The sequence below is a fragment of the Microtus pennsylvanicus genome, chromosome 2 (assembly GCF_037038515.1).
Source record: "Microtus pennsylvanicus isolate mMicPen1 chromosome 2, mMicPen1.hap1, whole genome shotgun sequence".
NCBI classification, from domain to species: Eukaryota; Metazoa; Chordata; class Mammalia; order Rodentia; family Cricetidae; genus Microtus; species Microtus pennsylvanicus.
The window spans coordinates 138,922,679-138,947,704 of record NC_134580.1 but is presented as its reverse complement, the minus strand read 5'-3'; the positions used below and the strand labels follow the sequence as shown (position 1 = coordinate 138,947,704).

At 42.2% G+C, this 25,026-nt stretch overlaps 1 protein-coding gene across 1 annotated transcript; it reads right to left on the bottom strand.

The window, feature by feature from the left end:
- Positions 1 to 1,648: 1,648 nt before the first annotated feature.
- On the bottom strand, positions 1,649 to 24,746 carry Ywhab (tyrosine 3-monooxygenase/tryptophan 5-monooxygenase activation protein beta). Its single transcript, XM_075962993.1, has 6 exons — positions 24,542 to 24,746; positions 8,579 to 8,880; positions 6,341 to 6,464; positions 5,079 to 5,242; positions 3,988 to 4,083; positions 1,649 to 3,534 (listed from the first exon to the last, which is right to left on the bottom strand). The coding sequence occupies exons 2-6, from the start codon at positions 8,876 to 8,878 to the stop codon at positions 3,478 to 3,480; spliced, it is 741 nt and encodes a 246-aa protein (XP_075819108.1). The 5' UTR covers positions 8,879 to 8,880; positions 24,542 to 24,746; the 3' UTR covers positions 1,649 to 3,477.
- Between the last annotated feature and the right edge of the window lie 280 nt (positions 24,747 to 25,026).

Below are 25,026 nucleotides of genomic sequence, written 5' to 3'. Positions count from 1 at the left end.
CCGGTGTGCAGGCTATTCTTCACAGACCTGCTGGCCTCTCCTACATTACAAAGGTCATGTAGCCTACTATTATCAGAAAACCTAAAGGGCCAGTCCAGTCTTGAGGTCACTGCTAAATTAGCTTTTAACTTTGCTGTCAACAGTCTTATCTAGGTGTTGAATTATGTAGCATGCATTTCCTTCACACCCAGTTCTCAGTAATGCCTGCCCTTTCTATTGCCTTCTAGTGTCTAATATTCACAAACACCTCAAGAAACAACCAGACGTCCCTAATAGTTTATACAAGCTGATGGTCTGATTCCGTTGTGTCAGACTACACTTTTTATCTCAAGGAGGGACAAGTGACAATCTCCATTTCATGGCACCTACAATTAAGAGTTTTCACCCCATCACCCTCCCCCATGTCCCAGTCTCAAAAGACAAATGGTTAAAAAATTTTTATTTTAGTCTTTTTTGTCGTTGTTATTGTTTGTAGTGTGTATATGGGTACATACACGCCAGGGTGTATGTGTGGTCAGAGGACAGTTTCCCTCTTCTCCTTCCGCCATGACAGGTCCCCAGGTCCAGCAGCAGATACATTGTCTGTTTTTCCCATGGAGCCACCTCAGTCCCTCCCAGTCAAGCTGTTCAGAGGCAGAGTATTCTGATTATCATTTTCCTCCACTGAACCATCTCTAAGGCCACCAACATGTTGAGTCATGGATCTTCCCTTCCTTTGTATTTACCAACTCTTCCCATGGCTTCCCAAGTTTTTGGATCCCAGAAACAGACTCAATTTGCACTTCTTAGCTGTATGACAAGCAATCCCTCTCTACCTTTCCTTCCCTTTCTCCCATTTAACTCACAGAGGCTAACAGTAGGTAACAGCCATTCTTTCCACTCTAACTCCTTCGCTATAAAGCCACCCTGGGCAGACAGTGTGGCCTCAGTTGCATGTCTTGTTACCTACAACACAGGCCACACAACTGCCTGCTTACATTCCTGATCCACAGCTTTCAGGGACTGTAACATACTTGTCCACCAGCTACTTGGGGAGGGGGGACATTCCTTACCTGGCAGACCCTGTTACAGACAAAAACTGTCACCTGGGGGTTCCTCTGACACTTGGCTCAGTTGTATGCCTTATCACCTATAGCTAAGGGCCATTATCTGCTCCTCCTAGACTTGCCTTTGGTTTTGTTGCATCGAGTATCACAGGGCTTTTTCCTAGGGAGATATAGATAGGGAAGATACTAAGAGACTAAAGAAAGGAAGTCGACTGGCAAACTAGTTAAGTTTTATTGGGATACTGACAGGCAGCTGCATCACTGTCAAGTCCCTGGACCACTTAGAAGCAGCTACGCCACCAGCAGTGCTGCCATCTGTGCTCGTCGCCAGCCAAAGTGCTTACGTAATCTTGTCAAATATGCCCCGTTCCCAAGACAAACAAACAACGTGCCCATTCTGGTGCAGGCCTTGCACAGGTAACTGATCACACCTGCTCTGGTTTACGATGGCAAGGATCACATCCAACCTAACAGAAACACAGTCTTACTGCTGGCTCTAAAGGGGTTAAATAAAAGTATTTTTTTAAAAAAGCCCAAAATAGGTGTGCTCAGAATAGCCCTGAGAGTGACAGATAGTGGTGACACATCAATCCACAGGCAACTAACTGATAAAATGTTTTATTTCACTTTTGAGTTTTACATTTTCCTGATCACTCCGTGTGAGGTGAAACTAGAATGTTTAAAAGACATACACGAATCTAGCACATCAGTAACTGGGGTTTTTCTTTTTCTTTTTGCTATACTATTTTCACAACCACAGGTGTGCTTGCTAGGCAAATATAACCACCACAGAAGCAAACGTTAGGCAGAATACTGGTAAGGGAAAAAAAAAAAGAGCAAAGAGCTACCAGATGCACAGACAGGCTTGGTTCCACACCCACTACCGTGTCGTCAAGCGCCAAGATTAACTGCAAATTTTTGTTCAGCTAGAAACAAGGGATTTTTTTTGGTGGTTTTTATTTTTTTTAATTTTTTTAAATTTTTTATTGGTTTTAAATCAGTGCATGAATTCTTTTCTCATTTCAGCAGATGGACAAACCAACGGACTCTGCAGCTGCATGGAATGTCAAGGTAGGGGTGACATTGTGACCGTGACGGGCCTGGCTGTTCCTGGTTCTCTCTATTGTAGTGTCCATGCAACTTCCCCGTGCTCTAGGGTCTTGTTTAGACGTGTCTGAGAACTGAGCTGGATGAGTACACTGGGAGGATCTGGTGACAGGCACTAACAAGCATTATCAGGGCTGTTGCAATAGGGAGAAATCATGGATACTTAAAAATACTTTTTCGATTCGAGTCATGGAATGAAGAACAACTGTGCTGAGGACTGGAGAGGACAGGGTGGCGGTGCGGGCAGGCCTTCTTTCCCAGCACCCAGAAGCAAGGCTTGCTCACAACTGTGCTCAGTGCCTCGCTCCTGTCCGGACAGTAACGACAAACAAAGGCTTCCAAAAGAAAGCACACAAGGAAGCAGAAAGCTGTAAATTTAAAGAGGAAAAGAATCAAAGTCAGCAGTCAGGACGGAAAGAATGTTAAATCTCAAAGTTCCCGCCCTCCAAGCTAGGAAGAACCCCAAGACTCTGAGTGCTCCTCAGGCCAGAGATCATCTCCACAGAACATTAACCTTAAGGGAATTATCCAGTAAACTCATATGGCCATTCAGAAGATACACCGCTCTTTTTTCCTCTCCTTTAGCTAGGGGGTAACAGAAATAGCACTCTATTTTCACAAGTTGCTAATCAGGAACACACTGCTATAGTGAAGGGGTTTAGTCTCATATGTGTATGCGCACGGGACCTTTTTTGTGGTGTCACAGCCCAATTATCAGCCAAAGAACTTCACTTTCAGGTTTTGAGTTTCCTCAGGAGAAGACATTGCAGATATTTGTGGTCATGAACTTTTGAGTGGCAACAGCCCATACTGATCAAGTGTCGGTAAGCCCTCAACCAGAGGCAGAGTTACCAAACTCGGCATGCCGATGGTGAGCATCTCACCCTAAGTCAGCATCATAACAGAATCTCTACAACTTTCTGTACAACTTTACAACAGAATTGTTTTTTCAGTAACTATTTGGATATCAGATTAAACTTTCTAAAAAGTTATACATAATTCAGGTCTATTTTTCCTACCAGTAAGAGCTCTGCTAAGTTAAAAACCCCATAATCACAGTGTTCAGTTTGTAAAAATTAAACACACAATAATCCTTGTCAATGTTGATCAAAGTCAAGATTTCAGAAATGCCATGGCATTTAAGGGACCAGTTTGAGTTTTAGGTACAAATACCAGCTGTTTATCCCAGGGACCATTTTTGCTAGGCTTAGGCTGTGAAAAATCGAAAGTCAACATTCGATTTTTTTGTTTTTGTTTATCGCACAAAGGGCTATAATGTGGAGGATACAGAGTGACACCAGACAGATCACAAAGCACGACAACATTAGTTCTCGCCCTCTCCAGCATCTCCCTCATCTCCCTGGTTTTCTGACGTCCATAGCTGCAAGAGAAAAAGAAACAGAAAGCTATAATAAAAGATAATTTAAAATTTTCTTCAAGATGTGGCCCAGTATATTTTACCTCAACTACTACATTTTCCCCCATTTCATTTTACATGTATAGGTGTTTTGCCTGCATGTATGTCTGTGCATCATTTATATGCCTACTGCCCTAGGAGGTCAAAAGAGGGCACCACGCCCCCTAGAATTGCAATACAGAAGGTTGTGAGCTGCTATGTGAGTGCTGGGAACCTGGGTCCTCTGGACTGTTGAGAACCACAGTCCTATTTCCAGGTCCCCCACTCAACTACTCAGATTCCTCATTACGACAGACGATGACTGCAAAGGCATCAAGTCAGCAGTAAGATATAGGTTAACTTAACAATGTAAACTGTACTCAACTTAAATTCCGGGTAACAGTGGACTAGTAGGTGAACAGCCTCCAGAGTACTCACAGTGAGATTGTCCCTGAGCAGCTGCATGATCAGGGTGCTGTCTTTGTAAGACTCTTCATTCAGTGTATCCAATTCAGCAATTGCTTCATCAAATGCCTAAAACAAAGAGCTATTAGAAAGATCTGGACATTCTCAGTGTTAGTGCTACCCTTCCTACAGGTAAGAGGATGGGAATCGCCCTGATCTCCTCTCACATCTGCCAGCTGTTTCAAATGTATAACACGTATAAAGCACCAACCAGCAAGGATAAACAGTGTTACTGTTAGCACATTTAGTCTATTAAGCTCACTCAAGTTTAATTGCCAAAGTGGTTTCTATTTTTGTTTAAAATACAAAGGCCTGAACACAAAGGTCAAAGAGAACAGCAAAGCTCACCTCACTAAGCTTGATTTATGTCAGAGGTTCAAGTTGTAGAAATCACTGCAGGCACCCTTTCCAAATTAAAGCTTCATGCATAGGAGAGAAAGCTCCCCCCAAATGACTGGAAGTAATACAGCACAAACAAAACGGGATCTCAGGTCGGACAGTGGTGGCACACGCCTTTAATCCCAGTACTCGGGAGGCAGAGGCAGGTGGATCTCTGTGAGTTCGAGACCAGCCTGGTCTACAGAGCAAGTTCCAGGACAGGCTCCAAAGCTACAGAGAAACCCTGTCTCAAAAAACAAACACACACACAAACACAAAATGGGATCTCATTTCTTTCATTATGTCTTTCCTATCTTGGCACAAGATGGCAACGCCCAAAGCGTGTTGAGAACCACTACTTTACCTTGAAGGTTCTACCAAAGACCCCAACAGTAATCAGACAAAGCGTGTTGAGAACCACTACTTTACCTTGAAGGTTCTACCAAAGACCCCAACAGTAATCAGACAAAGCGTGTTGAGAACCACTACTTTACCTTGAAGGTTCTACCAAAGACCCCAACAGTAATCAGACAAAGCAAAACCAAAGTTAACATATATTCACATAAAAGCACCTAGTAACAGTTCTATATTTATTTCCTAAAACCTGACTCCCAGAAAATGTTTAAAAATCCAAGGCAGTGAGGACTGTTCATAAAACAGAAGGAAGTTCTTAGAAATAGCCTCACCGTTTTGGCGAGGCTGCAGGCCTTTTCAGGAGAGTTTAGAATCTCATAGTAAAAGACTGAGAAATTCAGCGCCAGGCCAAGTCGAATCGGGTGTGTGGGCTGCATTTCTTTCTTACTAATTTCAAATGCTTCTTGGTAAGCCTGCTGGGAGTTCGACACAGTGGCTAGAAAGAAGATAGAAAGGGTTAGCTTCTGCATCACACATGGGATCCACTATAAGTTACTTTAGTACACAAGTCTAAGCAAATGAGCTATCAAAATAAAGGTCAATGTTTTCACTACTCAACTTAAATATTTGTTAAATGTTTCTGCTAAGCACTATATTAAATACTCTGGAAGAAAACAGACAATTATGAAGTCTATTAAAGCAGCCAAGAAATACAGATACAGCCTTTCATAAGACTAATTGTAGAAAATATATTCTAGTGAAAAAAATAATGAGGTTTAAGGTTAGCAAAAACAAGCTCAAATTCTCAACTTAACTCACCCAGTATGTGGACTAGAGCAAGCAAAAAGTCAGTACGTGAACCCTGACTTTTATTGGAAACCTTTTATTGGAAAAATGTGAGACACCCAAATTCAAAGTACAAAGAGGATAATGCAACCCCAATTATTTGGCACACAGCAATCAATAAAGCAGCTAAATCACATCATGGTAAGCTGTATTCTGAAAGAGATGCATCCCTGTGGCAGTCTCACACGGTAGTGCTGCTCTTCTGTAGACACCCGAAACCTATCCGATGCGCTCAAGGTAACTCCACCAATACACTGTAAGCACTGTAATCTGGAAATCAGTGCATGACTTGAACATAAGCAGTACCATGCTAGAAGAGTCAATCAAGTAACCAATATGGCAACTAGGTAAGTAATAGGTGGCTAGCCCATGCAGGGTAACTCGGGGCAAAATTTATGACTCATATATCTTTGGAATTTTCCACTTAGACTGCAGGCTACAGTTGTAGCAACTAAAACTGGGTAAAGCAAAGTCATGGCCAAGGTGAACTACTATATTTTCCAGTTTTCCCCATAAAAAGACAACCATCAATTCTTAGGTAAGAGGTCATCAAATACATACATACCAAACTTCTAATATCCTTCATATCTGTCTATTATATAAGGAGATTTGCTAACTCCGTGACCCCATGCATGACAAATCTGTGACATCTCATTATTGTGATCTTAGTATATATAGTAAAAATGGATTTCACTATGAAATATTAGCCCTCCTACTGACTGTATTTTTTTTAAACAACTTTACTTACTTTGCTTATTGTCTCCAGATGCAACCTCAGAGAGATACCTAAAATAGTCTCCTTTCATTTTTAAGTAGAACACCTTGCTTTCTGGCTGTGTAGCATTGGGAATGAGATATTTGTCCAACAGCTCCTAAAAAGTGATTCACATTAAGAATTTTGAATTGCTTCTGAGGTGTTAAAATTACATTTGAGATTCAAGATATGCACTACCACTACTGATTTTTCTGAAGACTAAGAGCAAAAAATCCTAAACAAACAAAGAGAAAAACCCAACCAATTTTTACTCAAGCTGCTAAATACTGTTTAGCCAAGTCCTAAGAGCGGACCCCTGCACTCTTGAGTTATAAGCCACTCTGACACTGTAAGAGCTGGATATAATGCAGCCACTACAGTGGAACGCGATGTAAAAAGGATGGCACAGAACTACACTGCTAACATAAATCTAAATGGAAAGAACCATCAACAAAAGCATCACTTTAATATTAAAACAAGCGTGGGTGCATGCACACAAAACATGGGGAAAGCCTTGGAGGAGCCCATTAATAACGCTTCTCTGGATAATAACACTAGAAGGAACTTTTACTCTGTAACTCTCTGTTGTTTCTTAAAAACAAACAAAACCCCCATTTACACTTGTATTACTTCTGTAATTGTGAGTGTGTGTGGGTCTTTCCATTCTGGGAAGCAAAAAAACAAAACAAAACAAAAAAGCAGCAATAGAACAAAACAGCCAAGAACTAAGTTTAAAATTCATCTGACCTGGGAAGAAAACCTTCTGATGCTTACTGTGTTTCCACACGACCCTGGAGAGACTTAGGACCCCAAGCCTCAGAGTCCTTGGCTGTACAGTGGGGAGGGGAAAGGAGACCAGCACGGCCACCTTCTAAGGCAGTTATAAGGACAAGCAAGGTAACGTACATTTAGTGCTTAACACGCTGCTTGGCACGTAGTAAGCACTCAGAGTCTAGTTCTATTATTAATAACAAATTCCTTTAAACATTTATGCTTACAACAAAAGTAGTTCTGAAGGAGTCCAAGCTTCGTATACAGAGCAATATTTTCGAAGAGTTGTTTTAGAATGTGGCATCCTGAAAAACTGGTTAAGAGGCAGTAAGTACCATGCTCTTCTTCACATTCTTTCAGATGCTCTTAAAAGCTGGTCTACATTTCAGGAATTATGGAACTCTCTTGCCTTTGGAATGCATGCCATACTTCATCTGAATACCAGATGTACCTAACATTCAGGAATTAGTGCACCATTAACAAACCCCCAAACAACCAACAGGCAACAAGTTTAACCATGAAACTCTTATCTTATACCAAGAATAAAATAAAAAAGAGAGGCTCAAAGCAAAGCTCAGCTATCGAGGATTTCATGAATCAGTCTTAGAGTATGCAAGAGGCAGCTTTAAAATATTGTGTGTAATAGAGGGTGTAACTCCTGTGGGTTAGGGGTGAGGAGTGCTGCCTGACAGCTGAAAAGCTTTACACTGGTTTTCAAAAGCAGATGTCAAAGGAAGTATCTGGAGAGACAGACAGCAGGTAAGAAGGAAATCAGTACGTGTTAACTCTCTTTTCTCTTTAAAGCAGCCTTCAGTTAATGTTTACCTGATTCCACAGAGAAAATAATCATTCCCAGTGGGCAAGAATATAATTATGAGGTATTCTAGGATAGGCAACCAATCCTCCCGTCCAACCCCAAATGTATTAAGAAGGCTGTACCACCTGACGTAGTGTATATAACACACAGGAGAAGCCTGATACCACCTCTGATTTGGCTTTGGACAGTACATTGCAGCAGGCAGGTGTGCCTAACCTTCAATATCAAAGTTCTACACTTCGTGAGAGCATGACCAAGGAGAGGCTGAAGGGCCTTTACATTGACATCTCTTCCTTTCTAGACGACTCACTCCCGAGACTACTACAGCAGCCTACTACTGAGTGCCCTTTCTGATTACCCTCTCCATCTAACCTCAATATCTAAAGAAAACCCGAGGAATGTTGATGAAATGCTCCTGTTTGTTGCAGGTCTTTTTCAGAGAAGGAAAACATCTTAGAAAAGATGAAGTGATCAAGAAAGAGTGATGAAAATTACATTACTTCCTTTAGATAAATTACAAATGGTTTTCAGCTTTGGAGTATAGTGGAACACCTCCACTCTCTCCTAAGCTGTTTTTAGAGTTTGTATCTGGACCACTCGTGGAGCCTAGAGACAGAAGTGAAAAGCAGAAGCGCTGCCCTCACCAGTACGTCATTGCAGATGTCCTGCAGCTCAGCCTCTATCTTCTCGCGGTACTCTTTGCCCATCTGCTGCTTCTTCTCATTCCTCTCTGTTTTCTGTTCAATGCTGGAGATGACACGCCAGGAAGAACGACGGGCACCTACCACATTCTTGTAGGCAACAGAGAGTAGATTTCTCTCTTCATTGGAGAGTTCATGTCCCTGTTCTGTTACAGCCTTCATAGCTGCAGCCATATCATCATAGCGCTCAGCTTGCTCAGCAAGTTTGGCTTTCTGTACCAGCTCGCTTTTGTCCATGGTCATTCCTATAACAGCAAGAGCACAGAGAAAGCAATGTCAGGCTTCTGACATTCTCAGAAGTGCACCCCCCAATGCCATCAAGAATGTGGACATGTACTGAACATCGACAGAGTCAGGACTGGGCTGAGGCCTTTAAATCATTTTGGTCAATTGTTACCAACAATCCTACATGGTAGGAATATTCTCAATAATCCTTCCACCTTCTTAGAAAACACAATTAAAGAAAATGATGTACCCAAAACAGCAAAGCAAGTAGAACACAGAGGCGTCAAGGCTTTCTAGCTGGCCTGTCCAATTCTAGAGCTTGTTCATCCTTCCCAACATACAGAAACTACTTAAAAACTATTTGCTTTTAAACATTTGCTTATGTGCACATGGGAGTACACACATGGGCATGGGAGGACAACTGTCAAGAGCTGGTTCTCTCCCCCACCATGTGGGTTTCAGGGTCTGAACTTGGGTCATCAAGTTTGGCAGCAATCTCCTTTTCCTGCCAAAGCCATCTTGACAGTCCCCCTGCCCCCTGAAACAATCGTTTTTAAGTTATGCTACATACAGGTTCTTTAACTTTTTTTAAATGACCTTAATTTGGGGTTGGAGAGATGGCTCAGAGGTTAAGAGTACTCACTTCCACCTGCTATTCCAAAGAACCTGTATTTAATTCCCAACATGGCAGTTCAAAACTGCCTGCTGGGCGGTGGTGGCGCACGCCTTTAATTCCAGCACTTGGGAGGCAGAGGCAGGCAGATCTCTGTGAGTTCGAGACCAGCCTGGTCTACAAGAGCTAGTTCCAGGACAGGCTCCAAAACCACAGAGAAACCCTGTCTCGAAAAACAAAAAAAGCCTGTGTCTCCAGTTCCATGGGATTGACCACCCCACCCCACTTCTGGTCTCTGAAAGCATTAGGCATGCATGTGCTCCACAGGCATAAATATAGACACAAACCCATACACATAAAATTTTATTCTTAAAAAGCAGCCTTAGCTCAACACCCAGTAATACAGAAGCGTCTTCTCATTGTCCACTTCCCAGCATCCCACAGCAGCTAAGAGTCAAACAGCCAATACTTCTGCTGATGAGATGTCGGCAGAAATGAGAGTTCTCCAGGCCCAAACTGTGAACACACTAAGTACAGGTCATAGCCCCTCTTCAGTTACAGCAGTCCTAAAAGTCCATGGATAGTCCTCAAAGGGTGGTCTTCTACTAGCCCAAGTTCCCGAGTGACTCTGCTACACTGCACATGCAGTACATAAAAGAACTTTTGGGAGGAAAGATGGCTCGTCAGTTAAGAGCACCGGCTGCTCTTCTAGATGACTTGGGTTTAATTCCCAGCACACACACAGTAGCTCACAACCATCTACAACTCTAATTCCAAGGGATACAATGCCCTCTGTGGGCAACAGTCACACATAAGCAGGGCACAGATATACATGCAGGTACATATACACACCTATATAGATAAAAATAAATAAATCTGAACTCAAATGGAGCCATTCTTGGTTTGGGACTATTTCAAGATTCTTTGACATTGTCACAGAGTTCTTTGAGATTAAAAACCATCATGTTACCTTAGACTAAATGTATGTCTTTAAAAAGAAAACTGATACTCATTTATCAGTTTCTAAAACTTTCAATTATACATACAAAGAAACAGGAAAACATATTAAAATAAAGGTCCCAATGCCTGTTGCTTATGTAACTCTAGACTTATATAACATGGATTTTGGAGCAGCTAGGCCAGTTTCAACAGGAAATGGGTTACACAACATCTAGCAGTTTGGAGGAAAGCAGACAAGGAAAATGAAACAGTTCCTCTTCCTCCATCGGTAGTGACATCCACCATTACCTCAGCTAGTTCACATCTCTGATATCAGGCCCATCCTCTGAAATTCCCAGTAAAGACACCTCCTGATTAAAAGTCCACAGTCCCTTGCCACAGGCAGTAGTAGAACAGTGAAAAGAGTAGCAAGTGACAGCAAGCCCCTCTTTTCACAACATGTCCTTCATCAAAACAGCTATCTTCATGTCTGCTTTTCTGTCTTCTCACTAGGCCACGGCTCTCCTTCACATAGCCCCTACATCGCCCTTCCCAAGATGCTCCAATAGTCACCGGCCACTAGAAACTGTAATTTAATGCTGCCCTTTTAAACCATGATATTTTGAATATTTAAAAAATGTTAGTTTCACTTGTCTTTTGGTACCTATCTTTTTAAAGCTGGTTGGGCTTGAACTCAGGACTTCAAGTGTCTTCCACTCCAGCAATGTCCCCTTTAGTTAGTTCATCACTTGAGTCCAAACCTTTCAAAGTCCTTCAGAACATGGCCTGTGAGGTTTTCTGATCCACTGATCTTCAACAGGTATCTTGTCTCAGGTACTCATTCCCAAATACCCTGTAAGCACCTTGCTCAAACATGCAGGTCTCTTCGTCTAGACTGCTCTGCTGGATATTTTGCTTCCCACCTATACAAACTCTATCCACCTGTCTAAGGCTACACAGTCCATGCTGGTCTATGATACAGGACTCTCAATACACATGGAACCTGCTACACAGTAGTCTCAGTTCTTTATGTTGGTCTATGGTAGACTACTTGGTTTCCCCACACATTATTCTCAAAGGAAGGATTCACACGTAATGCCTCGATTGCTCAAGTAAGCATCTGTTAAGTTTTTCAACACACATGACTGGGAGAACAAAGAACACACAGAAAGACAACAGGCACCATATGTCAAAGCACATTGTGTTATCACACAGAAAAGGATCCTGTTAAACTCAAGCCTTACAGTTTACAAAGCAGACAATGGAATCTCCCTTGGCAGAGCTGCTGTGAACATCAGGAACAGGGCATTAAAGAACAACAGATATGAGATCTTTCTTAGAAATACATGCTGCACAAACAAATCTGAAGGTCCTTAGTTCTTCCCAAGTGTCCATATATCATTTTTTAACCCAAAGTGTGAGCTTTTTAAAACTTTTTAAAAAATACATAATTTCAAAAAATGTTAAGGGTGTTAGCTCAGTGAAGGAATATCTGCCTTGTGTGTACTAGGCCATGGGTTCAATCCCCAGTATCAAAACAATAAACAAAAAAAACAAGAAGGAGGAAGTGAGTCTGGGCTGAACTTTGCACAGAAAGTAGTTATATGTTAACGTGAGACTCATTCTCTCAGTGAGTTCAAAATGGACATACATGTTAACAGTGATGTTTTAGCAATTGCCAATCAGACATTTCTGGAATTAGTAGGCAGTGGCAGCTTATCAGAAGGGCATGCATTTCTTCTGAGACTTTCAATGAGGGTCACAGCCTTTATTTGCTTTCTACCAGGACAGAGAGGCCATTCTAGACTGGCAGTGAGCCAGTAGGAAGGCACCGACATGCATGAGAACAAAAGTTCTCAGAACACCCACATGGTAACGATGGGTGTCAATCTGTCTGTTCTAGGCCACTGGAATCATTAAGATACAGGACTGGCAGGCATTTGCTAATAAATGTAACAAAATGCTTAGTGACATATTGGAAACAATTCAAATATCCAATAGTAGAGAGATGCTTAATAAAGAAGAGTCAACAGTACAGACTGCAGGAGCCTCACAAGAAAGCTGTATAAAAAGATAAATTTAAGATGTACAGGGCTGTGCATGAAGGGGTACAAAGTACTTTCCTAAAATGTTCCTAAAGAGCATACACACATGATTAGAAAAGTCAATACAAAATGGCTAAGGGTAGTCGGGCAGTGGTAGTACATACCTAGCACTTGGAAGGCAGAGTCAGGGAGATCTCTCTGAGTTAGAGGCCAGCCTGGATGCAAGTTCTAAGACAGTCAGAGCTGTTACCCTGACAAACCCTGTCTCAAAACACCAAAAGAAAAAAAGGAGGGGAAGGTGGCGCTAAGGGTAGTAATTTCAGTGTTATCTCTAGGTGGCAAATTTTTATAATCCTTATTTTTAAAATTGACTTTTCTTTCTTTTGGAGACAGGGTCTGAAACTCACAATGTGTCTCAGCCTCCCAAGTGCTCACATTACAGATGTGTGCCAACACACCTGACTATCTCCTACTTTTAAAATCATTTTATCCCATGTCTCAGTCACAACACAGACAGACCAAACGAGGCCCAGGACCTGGAACTCTAAAACCCTGTCCATTCCTAAGAACACAGCCTGTGATAGGCACTAGAGGAACAGCCTATTTTGTCTTATAATAATAAAAAGTGTTAAAAAACAAAACAAAACCAAGCTACAGGGAGTGGTGGTTGTAAAGCAGATGTTTAGCACACTTCTTACTCTTTCAGAGGACTTAGCTTGGATTACACTATCCAGTGGCTCACAACTGCCTTGAACTCCTGCTCCAGGGGATTAGATACTGTCTTCTAACCTCTATGGGCAAATCTCCAACTCCATAATTTTCTGAAGAAGACAGTACTGGGGAATCCACCAGAGACTTGGCACACTGGCCAAGTCATTACTTGCAACCCTTGTTGGTGTTTTCAGACAGGTTCTCACCAAGTAACCCCAGGGTAGCCTGGAATTCTACATCCTCCTGCCCATCTATCTTCCCAGTGCTGAGATCACAAGAACATTTCATTTTTTTTTTTTTTTTGGTTTTTTTCGAGACAGGGTTTCTCTGTGGCTTTGGAGCCTGTCCTGGAACTAGCTCTGTAGACCAGGCTGGTCTCGAACTCCACAAGAACATTTCAAAATACAATACTAAAGTGACTACAGAAGAAGTGCTGACTCAGCTAACCAATGCTCTAAGAGTACGTGTGAGCCAATCTCATTCCTCTGGCTAATGCTTTTCCTAAGGGACATTTTCTAGTTAGAGGTCAGTCAAAATTTAGAGAAGTCATTTCAGAGTGGTCAAGGAAACAGACGATCACTACACTCATCTATATATTCTTTTAAAAAGTTACTACAAAGAAAGAAAAGTTGAATATGAAAACCAGCTTTTAGAAGCATTAACAATATTTTCACAAAAAGAGAACACTTTCAATTGTAAAAGAGTAAGTCTGACAAGTGGTTCTGGCATAACTGGATATCAAAATGTAGAAGAATGAAAATAGACCCATATCTATCACCATGCACAAAACTCAAGTCCAAGAATCAATGACCTCAACATAAAGCCAGCCACACTGAACCTTACAGAAGAGAAAGTGGGAAGTACACTTGAAAGCATTGGCACAGGGAACCACTCCCTAAATATAACCCCAGCAGCACAGACACTGAGAGAAACAATTAATAAATGGAACCTCTTGAAACTGAAAAGCTCTGTAAAGCAAAGGACACGGTCAACAAGACAAAACGACAGCCTACAGAACGGGAAAAGATCTTCACCAACCCCATATCAGACAGAAGTCTGGTCTCCAAAATATACAAAGAACTCAAGAAATTGGACACCAAAAGAACAGATAATCCAATACAAAAAAAAAAAATGGAGTACAGACCTAAACAGAGAACTCTCAACAGAGGAATCTGCAATGGCTGAATGATACTTAAGGAAATGTTCAACATCCTTGGTCATCAGAGAAATGCAAATCAAAACAACTCTGAGATTCCATCTTACACCTGTAAGAATGACCAAGATCAAAAACACTGATGACAACTTATGCTGGAGAGGTTGTGGGGGAAAAGGGAACACTTCTGCATTGCTTGAGGGAATGCAAGCTGGTACAGCCCCTTTGGATGTCAGTGTGGTGATTTCTCAGAAAATTAGAAACAATCTTCCTTAAGACCCAATAATACCACTTTTGGGTATATATCCAAAGGATGCTCAATTGTGCCACAAGGACATGTGCTCAACTATGTTCACAGCAGCTTTGTTTGTCATAGCCAGAACCTGAAAACAACCTAAATGCCCCTCAACTGAAGAATGGATAAAGAAAATGTGATACATTTACACAATGGAATACTACACAGCAGAAAAAAAATGACATCTTGAATTTTGCAGGAAAATGGATGGAGCTAGAAAACATTATTTTGAGTGAGGTAACCCAGACACAAAAAGACAATTATCACATGTACTCATAGATGGTTTTTAAACATAAAGCAAAGAAAGTCAGCCTACAAACTACAATCCCAGAGAACTTAGACAACAATGCGGACATTAAGAGAGACTTACATCCCAGATGGTGTTAATTTCTTAACATTTAAAAAGAACAGAAGCTCTAAGGGCAAGAAAAGAAGTCTTGTGTTTATGAATCTCAGCATAGGGGTTACAAGTTGTTATTTTTGGGAACTCAACTTGACATTTTTTAATGTAACCTATATTTTCCAAGTTACTACAAGCTACCATGTCAAATAAAAATGTATAATATGGGCATTTCCAAATAATAAAATTATGACCGAAAGATTTTTTCCTATTTTTCCATAGGGAAAAATAAGCTGTCTGGTATAAACAATGATTAAGATTTGATTAAAAACAATGCAAATTTCCAAGGTGTTTAATTATTGGATTGGTGTTTGTTGAACTACATAAAGTCAGCCAACGTTTGTAATTTATTGGCTTTTAAAAATTTTATTTCATTATGAAAAATAAATTTCCTCCTCTCTTTTGTTATACATCAAAATAAATAAATAAATAAGTTAAAAAAAAGAGACTTACATATATCTAATCTACATGGGAAGTAGAAAGTATAAAAAGACAAGATCTCCTGAGTAAATTGGGAACATGGGGACCTTGGGGGGGGTGTTGAAGGGGGGAGGGGAGATTCAGGGAGGGGAGCAGAGAAAAATGTAGAGCTCAATAAATATCAATTTAAAAAAAAAGAGTAAGTTTGAGTGTAACAACTTGTTAAAAATTTAAAATGTGAGCCAGGTGGTGGTGAAACACCTTTAATTCAGCACTTGGGAGGTAGAGGCAGGTAGATAGATCTCTGCAAGTTCGAGGCCAGCTTCATCTGTAGAGTGAGTTCCAGGCTATCCAGGACTGTCTCACAGAGAAACTCTGTGTCAAAAAAACAAAACAAACAAATATTTTAAAATGTGGATCCATTATCTACTACATGTCAAGAATCATCTGACTTTATAGAAAACATGGTTCTCTTGTCAGGAAAGCCCTACATAGAACCAATAGGAAACTATATAAAGCAATGAAGTGATTTCCTCACACTTTAGTACCTGTTTCTGCAGTGTTAAAAGTAAACATTAAGAGCAGACAAAGAGGATAATACACACCAGATGCTTAGACTGTGCTCAGAGTGAAGGTTCACAAACAAGTAATTCTGTCTTTTAAGGCACTTCACAAACAAAATGCTACAGTTCAGAGTTGGATCACCTGCACAAGTAACCAGTATGTCCAAGAATTCTTTGGAAAATTCACTCAGATGAGTTGAAAAGAACTCCCAAGCCGGGCGATGGTGGCGCACACCTTTAATCCCAGCACTCGGGAGGCAGAGGCAGGCGGATCTCTGTGAGTTCGAGACCAGCCTGGTCTACAGAGCTAGTTCCAGGACAGACTCCAAAGCCACAGAGAAACCCTGTCTCGAAAAAGCAAAAAAAAAAAAAAAAAAAAAAAAAAAGAACTCCCAGCAGAGTGCCCCATACTCAAGCTAAACTATGACAAAAACACAAGGCAGCACATCCGAATCTCCTTGGAAAGTCAACCAACTACACTCAGAGAGAAGAGGTTAAAGGGATGTGAATTCTGGAACTGGAGATGGTGGGGAATAAGGAGCTCTAGGCTGAGTGTGACTGGGTGGGGCTGCACCAACTGCAGCAGCCCCAGCACCATAAAGCAGATCACAGCTGAAGAAAAGCGAGCATGCCAGCTACCTACTCTGGGAGGGAGGGAGAAGTCGGGGTCAGCTGGTGGGTAGCGTTATCCTGAAACAAATCAAGCACTCCTGGCTCTCAAAGGAAACTACTCATGAACACACCTCCTCCAAAATGTCTCTGTGCCATTCCACGCACAAAATGTAGTCTTGTAAAACTTTAATTTCATTCAAACATGTACAGAGTATCTGCTGGAAACAGAAACAGCATATCTAAAACACAAGAGTTCTATGTTCAGCAAACACTGACTGTGAAGAAAAAAACAAAATCCCTTCCTTCTTCCACAGCAGTTACGGAGTTTTGTTGTTTGTTTTGAGATGGTCTCGGGTAGCCCAGGCTGATCCCAAACTCCCTACAAAACTATAATACGACCTTGAACTGAATTCCTGTACTCCTGCCTCCTATGCCCTTGTTGGGATTACAAGCATGCCCAGGCCCCATCTTTCACATCGGTTTTCAACTATCTTTACTAATTATGCCCAACAAACTAATACTTAACTTAAAAACCACCAATGTTGAAACACTGTCTTGAAAAACAAGTAAAACACACAAACACCAAACTCAACCAAGAAACCCCACCAGTATTAAGTGGTGTCCCAATGTGAATAAATAGCATGCACAACAATAAACTGATCTGCTGCTGTAAGTGATCAATCCAAAGACATATGCCAATCCTGATTGATAAAGGTGCCCGATACTGACCCTATGAACAGACTTCAAAGGCTACCCCACCATTATAATGAAGCCACTCAATACAATTCACCAATTTATCTTTCCAGACACACCTGCACATCCATATTAACTCCTGCTGTTTTATAAAAGCCGAGGTATCCATCTACTAAGCATATTTACAAGAAATGAATTTTACTCTGCTGTGAAGAAAATAACAAAAGTCATAGGAAAATGGACGAAACCGCAAACTATCGCACTAAGTGAGGTAACCCAGGCCCAGACCCCAGCTCTGGTCTTGGATTTGTGTGTTTAAGTGTCTGTGGAAGTCAGAAAGCTAGGAGGACCATGAGAGTGGGAGGGAAGAAGGGGACAAAGGTAGAACTACTGAGGGTGCAAAGGTTTGGGAGAAATTGGAGAGAATTTTAAACTGAATAAACTTTTTCTCCTCTGCTGCTTTTGGTCAGATATTTTACCACAGCAACAGAAACAACAACAGGAGCAAAATCACTTTCCCATTAGATTTGAGGGCATGGATTCCAGAGGAATCCAAAGCCCACTGCTAAAAGGAGGTTTAGACCCTGGAGGGAAGCTACTACTATTGTTTTATTAAACACACATGCTGTCAAACTATCTTCTAAATATCTATGCTTATACTAATAGATTAGTATTCATCTCAACCTTGGTCAGAAACGCTTCTTTTGCAGTGGACAGTGGATAATGCAGACTTGCAACTGGTCCAAGTGCTGAAAATAAGTTACTGCCCGACTGGGAACACTGCAGACATGAAGAAGGGCTGAGAAATTTGTCTTCTAGATATGATGTGGTTGTTGCACTCATGACCTCCATCAGCTGTGGTTACCTGAACAAGACAGGGCCTGCTAACATTCTAGGATGGATGGGGGCAAGGCAAATGAGGCCCCACATCTAGCTGAGGAGCTATTGGCAGTGAATAGCTGGTGGCATGGGGGAGTCATTTTCCTTTAGGGGTGTAGCCACTGGTTAAAAGTCATCTCTGAACCAGTAAATAACACACATCCATGGGGAGGGGAGCTCCTTATTAGGAGATGTCATATGATACCTACAGAATTTTGCATAATGTTCAAGCACTTGAATTACACATAATGAGAACTCAAACTTTTTAGCTTATGGTAGTCATTTATTTAACTGTTCAAAAATAAATACCCCAACTCCATTTAACTAGATTTGAAAGCACATAGAAGCAAACATAGTGATAATCCAAAGTAAATTACTGCTCCAGGTACTGGAGTCCTATTTTATACTCCTGCTTCAATGCTTCTAATGTTATCTGTAGGAATCAGTGGTAATAAACAGTATTTCCCATTGCTAAATAATTTTAAAGGTATAAATCATCTATACCCAGTCATTTAAAAGGAATATTTAGTTCACAATTAACTTGTTAGGAGCCTGCAAGCACTCAAGTCAATGGCAATGACAACATTCCACACAGAAGTTAATAGTCAGCGAGTAAGGGACACTCAATATGCACCTCATTTCTCGATCATTGATTTAAAAAAAGTGAACAAGCTGTTATTTTCCATGTGGACAGAAGCAGGCAGGTCACATGTGACCTATAAAATACAGACTGCATATACAGTCTACTTTAAACTACTGTTTTTTTGGTTGCTGTTGGTCTCACTCTGTAACTTAAGTTAGCTGGGAACTCACTATTCAGCCTAGCCTGGCCTCAAACTCTTGGCAATTCTGCTGCTTCAACCTCTTGAATGCTGGGGTTATGAGGTGTGAACCACCATATCCAGCTGGACTTTTCAAAGTACCACCTCACCTCATTCAAGACATAGCACTAGGCTTTTTGATTACTAATTTTTCAGCTACCAAGCATACTTAAGAGATTCAAACTGAGGGCTGGAGATATGGCTCGGCGGTTAACAACACTGACTGTTCTTCCAGAGGACATGGGTTCAATTCCCAGCACCCACATGGAAGCTCCCAACTGTCTGTAGTTCCAGTTCCAGTGGATATGATACCTTTACACAGACATACAGGCAAAACACCAATGCATATAAAATAAAAATAAATAATTAAAAGAGAGATTCAAACTGGATTCCAACAAGTCCCTAAAATATTTTCAAACAATATCCATACACAAGTATCAGGCACCTACACAAACCCCAGAACAGCTAAAAGGCTAAGTAACAACATTATCATTTATGTTCCGCTGAATGGATAAAGCACTTAGGAATTTGTATCAATTCATACAATACTGGATACCTGTGAGATAGGTGGCACCACCTCCTTTTACACATGTAAAGAATAACTTACTCAGGGTCACACAGCTAGCTATCCAGGGCGGAGCTGGGAATCTAGCTCAATATGTATGTGTGGAAATCACAGGTCAATTTTTGAGTGTCACTCTGCAGAAGCCATCCTTGGGGGGTTCATGTTTTGTATTTGAGACAGATCTCTCTCAGACCAGCCACAGAGCCCCAGGCACTCTCGTTTCCACATTCCCAGAATTGGGATTATAGATGCACAACACGTTTTCCTGTGGGTGCTGAGGACCAAACACAGATCCTTATGCTTGCATAGTAAGCATTTACCAACAAAGCTGTCTCCTGAGTCCGCAATATTAATTTAAAAAGTTGTTGACATTTCTTTTTTTTTAAAGATTTATTTATTTATTCAGTATCCTGCTTGTAGGCCAGAAGAGGGCACCAGATCTCATTACAGATGGCTGTGAGCTACCATGTGGTTGCTGGGAATTGAACTCAGGACCTCTGGAAGAGCAGTCAGTGCTCTTAACCGCTGAGCCATCTCCAGCTCCCTTGACATTTCTTTTGTGTGCCCATGGAAGTCATAAGACAATTAAGGGAGATGGTTCTCTCCTTCACTATGTGGGTACCAGGATCAAACCTCAACCTCAGGTTTGGTGGCAAACACCTTTAACAGCTAAGCCATTTCACCAGCCCCTCAACTTTAATTCTGAAGTTAAATGCTTCTAAGATAAGGTATGATTCCCAACACTTAGATGTATAACTGTGAATTGTGATGAAGAAATAATTTATTACAGTCGTTATACTCACTCTCACACGAGCTCTAGTGTTAAGGCTCTCTTCATGAAGACAAACAATAACAGACCAGGCTTATAGCTAATTCATTTGGCTTTTCATCTGTTTGTCATGGCCATTCAGAAATAACTCTTCTAGTTGAGTCTTTAAGGAAAACAATGAAATAAACAACCACAATAGGAAAACTTACATAATCAAGAACTGGCCAGAACTTGAAGGGGAAAAAAATTTACTTACAATCTCCCAGAATAGCTTGCTTTTGTGAGGCCGTCACTCACTTTCATCTCATTACAAGTATCAGAAACATCTAACTGTCCTTCAGAAAGCAGCCATCACAGAACAGAAAAGTACTTTAAATCTGTATCTCTTCAATGTTCTCCTTAAGAAAATCCCCTCTGAGTCTACCTCCAACTGTTTCTCATTATGAAACACAGGTCTACTAGAATCCTTTTCATGTAGTGAAGACAGATCTAAAGTTTAAGAGTCATTATGTAACTATATTCTCCTGTCCTCTAGTGTGAACTCTCATGTCCTTAGGTGAATGAATGAAGCAGGGATCCTCTTATTTATTTATTTATTTATTTAGTCAGAGTCTTGCTGTGTAGCGCTAGATATCCTGAAACTCACTATGTAGATCACACTGTCCTCAAACTCATAAAGATCAGCCTGTCCCTGCCTCCCAAGTGCTGAGATTAAAGGCAAAGTCATGCTGGGGCAACCAAGGATCTTTTAAACTTCAGTTTACAAAGAAGTTATAGTTTCTAAGGTTCCTTGCTGACAAAACTGCTTTTGCCTGATGCCACTGAAAGAGCAGGGAGCACGGTTTTTACAGATGCAGTAACTTAGTAGCTTCTCCCTACTTACAGGAAGAGATAGACTCTCTTTTTCCTCTCCCAGACAAAATAAGAACCTAAATTACTACAAAGTGGTGTAAGTAACACTAAATGATGGCTATAGCTAAAATCTAGTAAACCAGACCCTAGGGTGATTTTCTGCAGAGCACCTGACAGACTTCCTCCCTAGCAGAAAGCAAGTACCCAAACACTGGACTCTTCAGCAGCTTTCACCAGCAATATTGCCCTCCCTACACGAGAACAGCATTGCATACGCCTTTAAGAACAGATGAAATTACAGCTTCGACACGTTAACAGGATGCAGGTACAAAAAAGTAAGGTGCTCATGGAATACCTATGTTGTTCAAATCATTACCCAGAGTCAAACGACCTAGGCATAATTCCTGATTTTATCGGTTAATTCTGTGCTACATGTATGTGTCTCCTTGAAAAATATTTTAATTTCTCCACTTCAGTTTCCTCGTCTATACAATGAGGCTAACAGTACTTACCTTTCATTGGCTGAAGACTAAATAATGCTTAAAGTGCTTTCCGACGAAGCCTGGCACATACGAAGTGCTACGAGTGGGGACGGTGTGACCACAGGCCATTTAACCTGATGATCCTTAGAGGCTATCGACTAAGTCACAGCAGGTAGATTCTGTACTTGTCTATAGGCACATATGCAATACCTAATCTAAATGTAGACTCACGTACAGTCAAAAATCTGATAATAACTCTAAAAGATAACAGCTGTTCAATGGCCACTATGTTACATAGGTGTTGCAAGTTCAGCTGTGCTGTGCACTGTACCCTGACTACACTAACATGTACCCTGTGTGCTGTGTTTCTCAATGGGCTAAAAGAAAAGACTTTATTTTTCACCACAAAGAAATCATATCTGGCAGGAGGTTTGTGGTGCACACCTTTAATACCAGCACTCGGGAGGCAGAGGCAGGTGGATCTGAGTGAGTTCAAGGCCAGCCTGGTCTACAGAGTGAGTTTCAGGACAGTCAGGGCTGTTACAGAGGAACCCTGTCTTGAAAAATTAAAAACAAAAATCATGTCTGAGGAGATAGGCTATTTAAACATTACACAATATATACATATATTTAAACATCACAGTAATCATAGTATATATCCATTCATGTTCAATTTATTTTTATTAATTTTACTTGTATTAAGAAATAAACATCCCAGAAACTTATCTGAATTCAGTCTGCCACCACACATCCAAATGTTGTATTGCCAGCCCAGTACAGAGGTGCACACCTGTAACCCCAGCTCCTAAGGCAGAGAGAAGACTGAAGCAGTGAGCTTGAGACTAGATTGGGCTACGTAACACAGAGGTGGGGAAGAGGGAACATTTTACAGTACAGATGAGAAAAACTGGATTTGCTATATGTAAAGTTATATAATGTATCATTTTTAATAGCAAGTGGACAAAACAAGATTGTGTCTTATCAGAAAGGGAGAAAGAAGTGAACTCAACCATTAAAATGCAACAAAATCAAAGGCTTATATTTAATAACTTAGAGTTTACAAAGGGTCTCAGACAACTGTGGAGATAGGGAAGCTAAGAACCAGAGATGACCACTGCTAGGAAACAGTACAGGGAAAGAACCGAATCAAATTTACCTAACATCAACTTCAGCGCTCTGTTTCTGGATCCACAGCCAAGTGGGAAAAAAAATGCACTTTTTTGCAGCAGCCCAAATCTCTGGAGACTCTGCCTAGGGAACAAGCATCATGGGAATGTGCTCGCCCTGGTTTCACACAGGCTGCCTCCCTGATCCATACAGCTCCAAGTCTAAAATGGCTTCAACACAGCACAAGCACTGCATGATGGGAAATGCACAGAAGATAGCAGGGTAAGAGCCATACTCCTGGGGCTGACAGTCCATAAATACTTGCCACAGATGAGAGAGGATATTCAATCTGAAAGTAGGTGTGTGGTTTAGGCCAATCACCTCATTTCTCATAAAGACTTCATTTGTAAAATGGTTTCTCATCTTGTTTGAAGGCAAAAGTAGGAAAAATAATTTAGCAATTGGTACTGGATTTTCAGTCTTCCATTTCTAAGGCCATGCTTAAAATTCTAACTTGGGTGGGGAAGAAGAAATAACCAATATTCTCCAGCTATATGCTACTAAAAACAATGATTCTAAAAAAAAATTTAAAAAAAACTAAGAAATGAGGCTAGCTGGGTGGAGGCAGTCAAAAAGAAATCCACCAAGAGCCAAATATTTGTATAATTTCTCAGCAGCTAAATGTAAAATGATGAGTAACCACGTGTTCAGTCCTATACCCTGTATGTGTGCGGCTTCACAGAAACACCTGAGATACAGCGAGAAATATAATTTTCATATTCTCCTAAGGGTTGCACCTTTCTGCATTGGCCCGTGATATCACAGACTCATAGCATCTTGCAGATTCCACCTCCCACACCAGACATGTAAAATCAGGGGTCGAATGCTATCTGGTCTTACCAGAGAGAATGTACTGAAGGCAAGGACAAGGCGTATTTTTACAGAGAGGTTGGCAAATGCTCATAAACGCTGCCACCTTTGGAATCCTCCCTGCACGCAAGTTCTCCATTTGCAATAGACCCAGATGCGCTCATCTTGGAAAGATAAGGGTCCACATCCTGCCCACTCCTTCCCCACCAATTTCAAATAGTAAAAGACAAAACCAACAAACAAAAATGTATGGAGGAATTCGGGGCGCAGACACACGAGATTATGTCCGTAAAATGACGACAAATAGCATGAGAAGCCTCAATTCTCAGCCTGATCTTCCCCCGCCCCACTGGGAATCCAGTTTGAGTCAGTAAAACGATTCGGACAATTCCATTTCTAGATTCAAACCTCAACCCTGCTGTGAGAGAATCTCGGGTCCAGCAGGGTTTCCCACACCAGCGATGATGAAACAGCTTTACTGCAAAGTGGGAGAGGGATTCGCCTCAGCTGTCGCCAAGGTTAAACCCTTACTCATCCAGGGGAGCGCAGCAGGGGCGTCGCGGCTTGGGGGAACTCGCTCGCCTTCGGCTACACTGCAGTTTTTGAAAGCCACAAAGGAGCGAGGTTGACAGGCCCAGAGGGATGGCTCCGGGCCCGAGGGGAGCAGGCAGGGGCGGCGCCGAGCAGAGGAGCTGCCGGGGGGAGTCCGCAGCCCAGCTGTGCCCGGCCGTGCACGGTCGCACCCCGTACGGCCCTCTGAGAGAGAAGCCCGGGCTTCCCGCGGAGGCGCAGGCCCGGCCGGAAGCGGGGAGGGGCGGTGGCGAGACGGGCCGCGGCCGCCGCCCGAGAAGGGGCTTCGCGTTGGGGCCCCTGGGAGCCGCGCCGCACTCACCGTGGAGGACTGTAGGGAGAAAAGGCGCTTCCGGGAAGCTCGGAGGGTGGCGACTACGTCTTTTCCAGGCCCACTCCTCAGGCGGTGGTGGCGGCTGCGGCGGTGGCGGCGACCGTAGCTGCAGTGGCGGCGGCAGCGGCTACCCGGCTCCGGAATCGGCGGCGGCGGTGGAGGCAGCTGCACTTCCGCTCCGGCCACCACTTCCGCTCTAGCCCAAGTCCCGCCCCACCCTGAGTCGGCTCTTCATTGGGTGAGCGAGGCACGGGGTTGCCCCGTCCTCCCGAGAAGGGCGGTGATAGCCGGGAGGAGGGGAAGTCACGGAGGGCCCAGAGGGAGCGGTCGTGGGAGGGCGCAGGGCCTTGGTGGGAGCGAGGAGGGGGCGGACGCAGAGAAAGGAAGTGGGGTGGGGGAGCAGGAAGAGGAGGAAGGAGAGAGGGCGGAGCTGAGGTGACCGCCCCAGGGCTGGTATGTGTGAGAACAGGGCG